The sequence below is a fragment of the Pseudorca crassidens genome, chromosome 6 (assembly GCF_039906515.1).
Source record: "Pseudorca crassidens isolate mPseCra1 chromosome 6, mPseCra1.hap1, whole genome shotgun sequence".
In the NCBI taxonomy this organism is placed as follows: domain Eukaryota; kingdom Metazoa; phylum Chordata; class Mammalia; order Artiodactyla; family Delphinidae; genus Pseudorca; species Pseudorca crassidens.
In genome coordinates, this window is record NC_090301.1 from 7372137 (window position 1) to 7386130 (window position 13994).

Consider the following 13994-nt stretch of genomic DNA (forward strand, 5'->3'; position numbering starts at 1 on the left):
TCTGTCCTGCTCTAAGCAGACTGAACTACCAGTGGCTCTCGTTTATATCAACACCCTCCAACACATCTAGAAGAAAGCACCAGGCATTTACTGGGAACTAACTGCATCTTCAAAAAAACCCGTCTCTGTTCATATCCCCATTTTTACAGATGAACAAGCTAATAAGGGTCAGAGGTAGTTTTGTAACATTCCCAAGGACACATGGCAAGCATATGGCCATGCCAGGATTTAAATCCCAGTGTATATAGATCCCAAAGCCAACGGTGTTTCCAGTAGCCACACAACGTCTTACTGCATATGAAGTGGAGAGAAGGGTTAAGAGAGGTATGGCTGTAGAACTAGAGAGAACTCAGTGGTTGCACAATATTGTGAATGTATTAAATGCCACTAAATTGTTCATCTTAAAATGGTTAATTTTATGTTACATGAATTGCATTTCAATGAGAGAGAGAGAGAGAGAGAGAAGTACAGCTGGAGCTGGGAGTACTCTGGAAAGGCTAGGCAGGTCTCACAAATGACACTGGGTCCTGCTGACCTGAAAGGCAGCACAGGGTCTGATATCAAAGTAAATGAACAGATAAAGGCTTCTGAGCCTGTTTTCCTATTGCCTGTAAGGTTTGCTGACACCACTTTTCAGCATTCTCTATTTCCTACATTCCTATTATAGTCTATTTATGGACTATAAATTATTGTCTGCATAAAACCAATGGACTGTTTGTAAAGGACCTTAATTGATCATACCTGAAGAGAGAAAACGTTTAATAAGGTATATATAGCTTTTTAAAAAGTGAAGACTATTTTAACATCCTAACAACTATAAATGACTCCCAAGAAAAAATAAGGTACATACAGCATGGGAAGTTGAGTTGATAAGAGATAATAATCAGTCCTTCTCCTGCCATAATCCCCAGGGTCAATGTTAGCAAGAGAACTATGATATGAATGGCTCAATGGTTCAAAGAAAACCCCATCAGAGCCCATGGTCCTTACCTCTTGTAAGGACTATCTATGGTTCAAACTACCCACACCTCTGCATGGATCAGACCTTAAGAAACAGAAGCGTTGCACCAATATCAAAATGTTTCAAAAATCCCAGCCCTAAATTTTCCAATTTGATGCAAAAAGATGAGCGAATGAGGTAAGGGTAGACTTTTCTATTCCCAAAATTCCTGGGTACCTGCAGTGTTAAAACTACTCATCAGCCCTCGACTCAAAAGAATAGATCATCGTTACTTATGTTTTTAACTTACTCTTTTTCTCACTCCGGTGAAGAGAATAAAAACAATTCAAAAGACTTTTCTACAGTGGTTAGAACAACATAAAAAAAGAGAGGCTGACTCAAGTTCAAGAAATCTACCTACTAAGTAATTTCTAGCAACTCCTTAACAGCTATTTTCAAAACAAAACAAAAAACTCACTTTTTATTAATATCCAATACAAAACACGTCGAAAAACTGATATGCTTTTAAAAAAACGGAATTATAAGTTATACGAGTCTAAATCCTTGAAGCTATACTAAAGGCCAATCTAAGGTTTTACCTGTAGGCTGTGAGGCTGTTGGCTGGAGTTCCCAGATAGAACCAGTATCTGGCACTGACACAGACCTAGTTACTGAGGGAATGACGTTCTGATCAGATATTCTGCAAAAGGGAAATTAGAAAATTAACTTGTTCTTGTCATCCACGAAAATAAAGAGGTATTTCCAGATTATTTGTAGGTTTCTGAGGTTATTTGGCCAGAAAACTTCATTGTTTTAACTAAAACATAACACTACCAAAACATTTAGGGAAGGAAAAAGGATAGAGGCAAGGTAATCACACCTCTGGACCCTCGAGGTATTAGCTAATTTTGATTTCCAAATAATGGATATGCGTACTGTCTTTAAAAAATCCAGAATATCTCAACGAGAGTCACAGAGGCATCATGTTATCATGAAAAAACTCACAGACCTTAAGTCAAAAGGTCTGCATTTTAATTCTGTCTCTGAAGTGTTCTGTGTATTATGTCCAACCAAGCCACTCTGAGTCCCAGTTTGCCCATCTTTAAAATGGAGACCTGAACACCTAACCTGCCTACCTGCAGAATGGGTTATGGCTCAAAAGAGAAATATAAAAGGGTCTGGTTAAAGTGGACAGTAAAGTTTTTAACAGCAGTGACGGACACCTCTGCAGGAGGCGTGCAGGAGACCTACCACCTTGCCCATCTCCTTGTAGGAGACACAACACATACTACCCTGAATGTTAACTTGAAACAGCAGGAGTTTAAGACTTTTAGCATAATTTCGTTTTCCTTAGACCTACCTTAATGGCTTTTGGGTCTGGAAAATTATAACCCTGTGTGGCATTAATATCTTTCTTGAGACATCACAGGTAAAAATGAGATTAAACTTCTCGACTACATTTTTTTGTTGTTGCTGATTCCATGAGCCTACGCTGCTTTTCAAGCGCTCTTAGTATTCTTTGGTTATTATTCAAAATTTATCCTCTGAGTAAAAAGACCAAATAAATGCTTTACTTATTATTATTTTTAAAACCTATATTCTATTTTTACACACAACACACAAAAAATTTCCTTTCCTCTCTTTCTTTAAAACATACACACACAATGTGACACATCATGGAAACGACCACCAACCTCATCTTTAGTGCCTGGAACTGTTGGAGAAGAAGTGCCAACTGTTGCTGCTGCTGGGAAGACAGTGCTGCTTTCTGTTGTTGAGCCAGAACTTGTGCATATTGTTGTCTTCAAAAAGTAAAACACAGTATAACCTGTCTATCCACATTTAGTTCACTTTACTGAGATATTAAAAGCAAAGTTCAGGCCCCCCCAACAAAAACACCATTAGAAATAGCTATCAAATATATTTTTACAATTCTTCATAATAGTCACACAAACAGTTCTGTACTTTATTCTAGAAAGAACTGAACTAATAGATGGCATGCTTCTGAGTGGAAAGAGAACAGGAAAAAAAAAAATTAATGAAATGCCCAAAACTGGAAAGTTCCCTTAAGATGACAGTAACCTTTTATTAGAAAACAAGTGAGAAATAAAACAGATTCAAACTAACAGCTATTTCCACATGAAGAACTCTTTGCAAAAATAAAATCACTTGTATAAAAATCCTCAAATTTATACGTTTCAGCTTGGAAAATTTTAGGTAAGATTTTTTTTCACTAGATCAGAGGTGGACAATTTTTTTTCTGTAAAGAGCCAGACAGTAAATATTTTGGGCTTTGCAGGACATTCACAACTACTCAATTCTGCCTCTGTAGTGCAAAAGTGGCCATAGATAATACACAAACAAATGGGTATGACTCTGTTCCAATAAAACTCTGCTTATGAAAACAGGTAGCCAGCCAGTTTGCCAACCTCTGCACCAGATGATACCAAATCTTACTTCTTCTATGAAAGGGACCCACACCTAAGTGACTACCATCATTCCATACCACTACTAATAGTATAAACTTTTACTTCTTTCCTGCCCCCTCATCTGTCTTTTCTCTGCAGCATTCAAAGCTGAGCCATTTAGAAGACTTAGTTCTTAAAATGTTTGTTGATTCTTGCTTTAGAAGCTAAAGATCTTGCAAAATTATAGTTATGTGTCATCTTCTACAAAATTCTGGTATTTAAGAAACAAGGTAAGACCAAACTTAGAATGTATAATGGTAACATGCCACTAGCTGGATTTGAAGACTGAAGTATCCTATTAAGTTTTCTGCTGTAAACGGTGAAATTTGGGAGCAGATTATATCTAAAGGCCCTTTTGGTGCTGCAGTGCACCCAACCGCATTACTGCTCTTACTGTATTAAGAACTGCTGATACTGGAGGTGCTGCATCTGGTATAAGGCTGTGAGTTCCTGCTGCCTGGTCAGTCGTTCCTGGTCCAACTCTCCCTGGGAGTAAAGGGGTGAAGGAAAGAAATACCACTGAATAAACTGAAAGAGCCTAAAAGCAATTTAGTACTTATATCTGAAAGGAAAATGAATCCTAGACCTTCACATCCCGCCCCACCTTTACACCCCAAACCCAAAACACATATTAAAAAAAAAAATCAGGGCTTCCCTGGAGGCACAGTGGTTGAGGATCTGCCTGCCAATGCAGGGGACGCAGGTTCGAGCCCTGGTCTGAGAGGATCCCGCATGCCGCAGAGCAACTGGGTCTGTGCGTCACAACTGCTGAGCCTGAGCTCTAGAGCCTGAGAGCCACAACTACTGAGCCCATGTGCCACAACTGCTGAAGCCTGCGTGCCTGGAGCCGTGCTCCGCATCAAGAGGGGCCACCGCAGTGAGAGGCCTGCGCACCGCAACGGGGCGTGGCCCCCACTCGCCGCAACTGGAGAGGGCCCGCACACAGCAACGGGGACCCAGCTCAGCCATAAATAAATAAATAAATTCATTAAAAAAAAAAAAAACATCAGGCATCTTTAGAAACTAGTGCCATCTAGTGGAAGAAGGTGGTGTCAGCATTATAAGAGATTCCCTAAGGTGAGAAAGGTTCCTTATTTAGCTGCTGTTCTCCCCTCCTGCCCTTGAAGCTGAATGTTGTACTGTACTCCAGAGTTATTACTGTAACTAAATAAATGTATAATTCTCCCAATCTTAAAAGTGATTTATAAATTTGGAGATTATGGAGAAATTAGAGAAGTAGGACAAAACAGAAAGGAGTAAAATTAAATCTTATGAAAAAAAATTAAAAAAAAAAAAATTAAATCTTATGGTAGGATTTTATAATGACACATAACAATTACAGGGAGGTAGTGTATAAGTATGTCTTCTTAGTATTTCTTCTTAAAGGGGATGAGAAATGTAAAATTAAATGGAACATAAAAGAGCTCTGAAAACTGTTTAACACTCTATCCAAAAATTAGGTGTTTCTATTGCTATTAATACACGATGAGTTTAAAAATAAGCTGTAGTTGGGACTCCCCTGGTGGTCCAGTGGTAAAGAATCTCCCTTCCAATGCAGGGGACGTGGGTTCGATCCCTGGTCGGGGAAGATCCCACATGCCGCGGAGCAACTAAGCCCGCACGCCACAACTACTGAGCTCACGCGCCTCAACGAGAGAGCCCGCGTTCCACAAACTACAGAGCCCACGTGCCCTGGAGCCCGCAACAACTAGACAGAAGCCCACGTGCTTCACTGCAGTCCCGCACACTGCAGCTAAGACCCAACACAGCCAAAAAAAAAAAAAAAATTTTAAGTAAGCTGCAGTAAAACCCTGTTTTTTAGCTTATATGTCAAATAACACGGCTGGAATTTAAATTTTGGAAAGCTAATAGTGGAAAAAAAATGAAAAGTGAAGTAAAGATAGTAGAAATAAAAGCATAAGGATGACATAGACTAAATTTAGACAAATCATTAGTTAACAGTTTATATCCTTATTACACACTGATTATAGTTTGGAAAAAAACATTTGATATATGATTTACTTGGGGTGAGGTACATCTGAAATTAAAGGACTTTTTCTTTCTTATTAAATATTCATGGATAGAAGCTACACTAGGTTAGTCTAAAATTAACTTAAGGGCAAAGGCAATACCTGACAGGAAGCAGAGCTTCCCATGGATTTTCCCCTTAAGTGGGTCTGACTGAGGCTCAGCCCCTATAATTGGAAGTCAAGAAATGGATTAGAGCAAGCATGCCAAGCTCCAAGTGATGAGCTTTCAGCGCTGAAACATGCAAGATAAAAACCCATCCCAATTTCTGAGTAGGTGGTAAAAATACAATTTATATACAGTAATACACAATACAATTTTTCTTTGGATTTACAACAGAAATGCCAGGAATAATTCCCCTCACCTAGGAATTTTCATTGCTCTCCAAACTATAGGAGGTCTCAACTCATCAGTGGATTGTAAAATCAATTACTGGATTGTGAAATCAATTACTAGGTCAAGATCAACATTTACATATTGGGAAAAAAAGAAAAGAAACGGAAAGAAAATACGTACATGGCACCAAATGTTTTGTGAAACGTGTTTCAGATATACCTGCACATTAATAAGTGTACAGAGTAGTGACATAAAAATCTTTTTTTTTTCCCTATGGGCTGTGATCAGAAGTTTGATAGCCATTGTTCTCACTTACGAACACTCTTGGCTACAGATGTTGTGACTGACTTATTCATCTTCATCACATAAGAACCTAACACAGCCCTGGCACAGATCTTCAATATATAATTGGTGAGTAAATCAATGGATATTACTGTAGAAATCCAGTGTTCACACTAAAGGTTTGTGACTATGGCCACTTTTGACTATGGCCACTTTTGACTATGGCCAGCAACCAGACACTCCAACCTGGAGAAGCAAAAGAGAGGCACAGATCCAAAGCCCCCCAAAGGAACTAAACAGGGAGAGGCCCAGGAGCAGCTGCAGAAAAAGACTTCCCCTTCAAAAGCACTCCAGGGTCAGCATACTAGGAGGGTTACGTTATGATCTAATTTTTAGTTAAAATATCAGTAACGAATGTTAAAAAAATAAAAGTCTTCAAAATATTCTGAAGCAATGGAATTTTATATTAGCAACATTTGCTTTAAGGCAAAACTCAAATTTAAGAACTCCGGAAGTCAGAAAGCAAGAGGCAAATAAATGGAGAGGAGAATGTGCATTCTAACTAGAGGCAACAAGAAACTCTAAGTCAATTGTGTTGAAGCACAGCAGATAAAGGTCAAAGCTCTGGAATGAACTTAGAAAGGTAAGGAGCCAGAACATGCATGACCTGGTAGGGAGGCTAGGATAAGATGTTCTCCTTTCAACACCTGATGGAAAGCTACTGCAGGATTCTGTTTCTTGAGAGAGAAAGAGGAAAGAGAGAAAGAGAGAAAGAGAGAGAGAGAGAGAGAGAGAGAGGGAGGGAGGGAGGGAGGGAGGGAGGGAGGGAGGGAGAGTGTTTGTGTGTGTGCGCGCATGCGCGCGAGACAGAGAGAGAGAGAGAGAGAGAGAGAGAGAGAGAGAGAAGGACAGACACAGGTACACAGGTATTTGAGTTTTGAAAAGATCATTATAGCTAGGTATGTAGTCTCTGACTCAGACTTCCCATTGCCATTTCAGTTAATTACTTTCAAGGAACTAGTTTCTTCTTCATTAGATGTAACATCTGTTTACAAAGAGGAGCAAGTGCTTCTGTGTCCACTATGTGTTCTGGGTGAAGCATAAGGTACTTACCATATGAGGAGGGGGAGCTGGTCCAGGAGAGAAAGGAACCCTTCCCCACATTTTCATGATATCACCAAGAGGTTGGAAGCTTTCATCACATGCTCTCTTCACCAACAAAGACATAGTGAAATAGCCCGCCTGAAACCATTCCGCCATCTCCTGATTATTGAAGGGACCTACAACAGCATTAATTAAACAGAAAGGCAGTAAGAATCCTTTCTAGCTCAAGAGGAAAAATGTATTTCCGGGGTCTGCTCCTCACCCAGAGGTAACGATCTGTTTCAGGTGGCACCTATCAAATATCTTGTATAACATCTTAATTTATCACAAAATGTGGTGAACAGGACTCAAACTAATAAAATACTATAGAAACAATTTAGAAATAAGCCTATGTCTACACATCCCAATTTCTCAGCAGTGTTTTAATTATTTTAAGGAGCATAATTGTCTCCAACTCACTCAATCTCTAAAGTTCTTTTGTCAGAAAAGCATAACACTAAAAAGAGTTAGTGTTTGTTAGACTTTGTAGCACAGAGAAATAAATATGAAGGGTTGAATATCCTCTTCTCTAATTTTCATTTTCTGTTAGAGTCTACTGGAGGTTAGGCAAAATATAAACAATAATGAATTAAATTAAGAAAAATCATAACTTATTTATCTAGGTAAGACTAAATCTGGCCTTGGTAAGGGAAAAAAAAAACCTAACAATCTCTAGATGTTTTACAATAAGAAATAACCGAGTATTTTATACATAAAATTAACAAACTCACTATCAATAACCATTGATTCAGCAGCTATTTACTGAACACCAGTCACACAGGTCCAGGCAGGAAGATACAGCAGTAAACAAAACCAAGCCCTGGAACTTCCACCTCTGGGAAGGTGGAGTAGATGTACTTCTCCCTGCTCCTCCTGCCAAATACAACTAAAAACCCTGGACATTACATACAAAACAAACAAACAAAAAGACTCCTAAAGGTAGAGAGAAGGCAGCAGACTGACTAGAGGCCTTGGAGCCTGAGGAACCAGCTGGTGGTGAATTCCCTGGGTTTTCATTTTACCTCACACTTCCCAAATTTGGAGCTGAAGAAGTGAGCAACAAGAAACATGGCCCAATAAATACAATTGAAAACATGACCCAATTACAGGCTATCTACAAGAAAGTCACTTAAAATATAACAATATAGGCAGGTATAAAATGAAAGGATAGAAAAAGATATATCCAACAAACATTAATCAAAAGAAAGCTGAAGTGGTTATATTAGTATTTAATAAAGTAGGCTTCAGAGCAAAGAAAATTACCAGAGACAGAGAGGGACATTATATAATAATAAAGGGTCAATCCACCAAAATGCATGCACCAAACAACAAAACTGCAAAATATGTGAAGCAAAATCTGATAGCTGAAAAGAGACACAGAACAGATCCACAAGTTGAAGAATTCAACGAGAACAACTGATAGAACAACTAGACATAATCAGAAAGACTACAGAATTCAACACCACATCAACCAATAAGATCTAACTGACATTTACAGAACACTCCAAAGATAGCAAAATACCTGGAGAATTATACCAAACATTTAAAGAATTAACATACTGTGAAAAAAGTATGGATGTTTCTCAAAAAACTAAAAATAGAAGTACCATGTAACCTAGCAATTCCATTCCTGGGTATATACATCAACAAAACAAAACAAAACAAAAACACTAATTTGAAACACACTCCCCTATGTTTACAGAAGCATTATGTACAATCGCCAAGATATAGAAGCAATCTAAGTGTCCATCAACACTTAGAATAAACGGATAAAGACAATGTGGTATATACATATATAATGGAATGCTACTCAGCCATAAAAAAAAGAATGAAATTTTGCCATTTGCAACAACGTGGATGGACTGGTGAAATAAATTAAAGAAAGACAAATACTGTGTGATATCGCTTACATGTGGAATCTAAAAAATACAACTAGTAAATATAACCACAAAGAAACAGACTCACAGACATAAAGAACAAATTAGTGGTTACCAGTGGGAAGAAGGAAGGGGAGAGGGGCAATATAGGGGTAAGTAAGAGGTACAAACTATTTAAAAGAACCACACACACACACATACACACACACACAGAATTAACACCAATTCTAAACAATCTTTTCCATAAAATAGAAGGGGAGGAAATAAGTGACAGTTCATTTTATGAAACTAATATTACCCTGATACCAAAACCAGACAATGAGAATACCAAAAAAAAAAACCCCCCAAACTACAAAATATCCTTTAGGAACAGAGACACAAAAATCCTTAACAACATAGTACTAAGATTCAGCAATATATAAAAAGAATTACACAGCATGACCAAATGGAGTTTATTCCAAGGATGCAACTGGTTCAAAATTCAAAAACTAGTCAATGTAATCTACCATATTTAACTGGTTAAAGAAAAATCACATGATCATATCAACAGAGGCTGAAAAGGCATTTGACAAAATCCAATATCAGATCATGGTAAAAGCTCTCAAAATAAAGGTTACTTCCTTAACTTGATAAACAGTACCTACAAAAACTCAACAGCTAACATTACCACTTAATTATTATTAAAGTTTCCCCTAAGATAGGAAAGTAGGATAAACAAAGCAAGTATGTCAGCTCTCACCCCTCTTATTCAACACAGTGTTGGAACACACAGTAAGGCAACAAAAGGAAATAAGAGGCATACATATTGGAAATGAAAAAAGAAAACTGTCCCTATTTGCAGATGACAATAATAATGTCTACACAGAAAAGCCTATGGACTCTAATGAAACAACTCCTAGAACTAATAAGTGAGCTCAGCAATGTCAGAATAGACAAACATCTAAAACTCAATTCTATATAGTAGCAGTGAACAGATACTGAAATATAATATATACTATTGCTCAAAAAAATCATATACTTAGGTATACATTCATCAAAACATGTACAGAATCTATGCTGAAAACCACAGTGCTAATGAAAGAAATCAAAGATCTAAATAAACTGAGAGACATACTATGTTCATGGATGGGAAGATTCAACATGGTAAAGATGTCAATTCTCTTCAAAATTATATAGAGGGGGCTTCCTTCCCTGGTGGCGCAGTGGTTAAGAATCCACCTGCCAATGCAGGCAACACGGGTTCGAGCCCTAGTCCGGGAAGATCCCACATGCCACAGAGCAACTAAGCCCGTGTGCCACACTACTGAGCCTGCGCGCCGAGAGCCCATGCTCCGCAACACAAGAAGCCACCGCAATGAGAAGCCTGTGCACTGCAACGAAGAGTAGCCCACACTCACCACGACTAGAAAAAAGCCTGCACGCACCAACAAAGACCCAACGCAGCCAAAAATAAAATACATTAAAACAAAATGATATAGAGGTTTAACATAATCCCTATTAAAATTTCTGCAAGATTTTTGGTAAATATAGACAGGATTATTCAAAAATTTATATGGAAAAGCAAATTAGAAAAACTAAATGCTCTTTTGATAAGAGGAACCAGTCTACCCAATTTCAGGACTTACTCTATAGCTATAGTAACCAAGAGTACATAGTATTGGCTGGGGGGACAGACACAACGATCAAATAAAGAACCCAGGGAATTTCCTGGCAGTCCAGTGGTTAGGGCTCTGCGCTTCCACTGCAGTGGGGCATGGGTGCAATCCCTGGTCAGAGAACTAAGATCCCATAAGCCGTGCAGCATGGCCACAAAAAAAAAAAAAAAAAAGAATAACGAACCCAGAAATCGACCAACACAAATATGCTCAACTAAACTTTGACAAAAGTATAAAAACAATTCAGGAGAGGAAAGACAGACTTTTCAACAAAAGGTCCCAGAACAACTGGACATCCATAGGCAAAAAAAATAAACCTTGACCTAAGTGCCATACCTTATATAAAAATTAACTCAAAATGGAACACCAACTTAAGTGTAAAACATAAAGCTATACATTTTTTGGGGAAAAAAACCTTTGGGATGTGAAGCTCAGCAAAGAGTTCTTAACACCCAAAGCACAATCCATAAAAGAAAAAAACTGATCAATTGCATTTCATCAAAATTTAAAACTTTTGCTCTGTTAAAGACTGTTCAGAGTCTGTTCTGAATCTTGACTGTATCAATATGTCAATATCCTAGGGCTTCCCTGGTGGTGCAGTGGTTGGGAAACTGCCTGCCAATGCAGGGGACACGGGTTCAAGCCCTGGTCCGGGAGGATCCCACATACCGCAGAGCAGCTGGGCCTGTGCGCCACAACTGCTGAGCCTGCGCTCTAGAGCCCGTGAGCCACAACTACTGAGCCCGTGAGCCACAACTACTGAGCCTGTGTGCCACAACTGCTGAGGCCCGCGTGCCTGGAGCCCGTGCTCCACAATGAGAGAGGTCACTGCAATAAGAGGCCCAGGCACCATGACAAGCAGTGGCCCCCGCTTGCCACAACTGGAGAGGGCCCGCGTGCAGCAATGGGGACCCAACACAGCCAAAAATAAATAAAATTTTAAAAAAAACAAAATATCCTGGATGTAGTATTGTTTTACAGTTTTGTCAGAGGTTACCACTGGAGGAAACTGGGTAAAGGGTACATGGAATCTCTATTATTTCTTACAACTGCTTGTGAAGCTATAATTATCTCAGAGTAAATTAAATTAAAACACACACCTGTATATGTTTTAATTACAACAGATTCTACAGGCATGTGAAGAGATCATGAACAAATATATACAGTGCCAGGTAGTGACAGATGCTATGAAGAAGAATAAAGCAGGGTAGGGGGACCGAGGATAGAAAGAGAATAATGATGTTAGAGAGAGGTCACAGGCTGTACTTGGTAAAACATTATCATGAAACTGACACTAACAGAGTGAACAACGAATTTCAGGTTATAAGCAAAAACTTCAAAAGCAGAAATGAAAAATCAACCAAATGTCCTTCACAGCATTCTCTCTCCATTCTAATCTAACATGCACCATACACATATTTTAAGCAATCAGTTTATAATATGGTACTCTTTTTTCAGATATTTTACATAGTTCTTCATCATTTATGATATCAACTCCACTTCAGTGAAACATTCAACCAATGTTTTCCAAGATGGCTGCCATCATCTTTTTTTATGGTTGGGAGACTGAAATACAGTGAATGTACGAAACTCAACTGCCTAGTTAATACCTGACATGCCAGAAATGAGGATGTCTTAAGCATACTGTTTACAACCCTATCATATTAGTCATCACATTCTGCCTTGTATTCAAATTGTTTTCACTAGACTCCCTCCCATCACTGAAACTGTAAAGTACGATGGAGGGAACCTATAAACAAGCCTTCTATATATGAAGAAAGCCGGTAGCACTGACTTTTGTTCTACTAGTATACAAATTAACGTTAAATAATTACCATCCTACAGAATCTGGAGGTAATGGCATACTTCTGTACATAAAGTAGAATGGAACAACCTACCTTGAATTTCTCCCTGAGGATCTTTGTAATACCACTTCTGCATTGCTTCATGCATCAATGGAATTGAGACTCCCTTAGCTCTGTGCTCTTGCAGTTTTGATGCCAGTCTCTCATCATCTAGTGCACTGTCTTGTAGATAAGCCACCATCTTCTCAGCTTGCTAAGGGAAAAATTAAAAAATGAATTGTGGAAACAAATGATGCTAAATTAATACCTGTACATATAAAAATTGTCTGCCTTTTTTGGACTACCTGATCTGTGAGAGGCATTGTACAAATAACGCAGCAGGCAACAATTTAATTCGTCCAACATGCCATGAAATAGGTACTATCCCCATTTTACAGAGGGGGAAACTAAGGCTCAGAGGGTGTCAAGTCTTGCTCAAGGTCTCAAAATTATTAAGCAAACCCAAATGAGACTGAAACACAAGCTGGTATGGATCAAAGCCCAAGCTTCTAATCAACACACTTTAAGAGTGCCATTTAGACAAATAAACAATCCTAAGTTATACAAACTAAACCTATAAAAAACATGAGCATTAACAGATCAAAAGGTTCAATTAAAACAATTACAAATAAAATCTTTTACAAGTTTTACTAAGACACTGTTCCCTTTCTTCCTTTCTTCAACATTTCCTGCCACCAACCACTCCACCCTGAAGAAAAAAGAATTTCTTTTGTAGAAAGCAAGTTATCATTTACTTTACATATAAACAATAGTATATAAAATCTTAGGGAACTCTAGAGACATGAATACGATGGTAATATCCTGAGAGTTTAACTATTTTCCCTGTTACACTTCAGGCAAAAAATAGAAGACACAGTGTCTATCCACAGCTGCCTTGTATTCGCCATTTTTGGCATTCCATTAATTTCCAAAAAGAAAAAAGAAAAGCAAACAGCTAAGGGCAACCTCAGAAGAGCAAAAAATAACCTGATATAATGACTCTACACAGCAGAAACTTAAAAGCATTAAATGATCTGAAAGACAATTACTCATAAAAATAAATACTAGACATAAAAACATTTTCAGTACACAAAACCTAGTGCACAAAAATTCCATTTCTGAATATTCATTTAATGCTTTTCAATGTTTATGGCAGTTCGAGAGGGAAAAAAAAAGGATTACGTGATTTGTACCTGCTCCAAATGTTTGAGACCCTCTTCATCATCTGGCTCTGTGGAAACACTGCCCATACCAGGAGCACCTACGACCGGTGTTTCAACTGGCCGGAGGGCAGGACTAGGATTGGGAACAGGAGGTGGAAGGATGAGAAGAGGAGAGGCTGTATCTGAAGGAATCTGTGACAGGGGCTGCTGGACACCAGGAACCATTTCTAGAGGAAAAAAATGTAGACAGATAAAAAT

General features: G+C 38.4%; 1 protein-coding gene across 9 annotated transcripts in view; it reads right to left on the bottom strand.

Annotated features, from left to right (window-relative positions):
- GIGYF2 (GRB10 interacting GYF protein 2) overlaps window positions 1–13994 on the bottom strand; it is a 126393-nt gene that overhangs the window by 35083 nt on the left and 77316 nt on the right. For all 9 annotated transcript variants that reach the window (XR_010944175.1, XM_067740200.1, XM_067740204.1 and 6 more), the window contains 6 exons: window positions 13767–13963; window positions 12628–12787; window positions 7168–7334; window positions 3803–3894; window positions 2635–2742; window positions 1540–1640 (listed from right to left, as the gene is read on the bottom strand). Coding sequence is in view for 8 of the 9 variants with exons in the window: in XM_067740200.1 (XP_067596301.1) it covers window positions 1540–1640; window positions 2635–2742; window positions 3803–3894; window positions 7168–7334; window positions 12628–12787; window positions 13767–13963 (825 nt within the window). In the remaining variant the exon portion in view is untranslated. The remainder of the gene's footprint in view (window positions 1–1539; window positions 1641–2634; window positions 2743–3802; window positions 3895–7167; window positions 7335–12627; window positions 12788–13766; window positions 13964–13994) is intronic.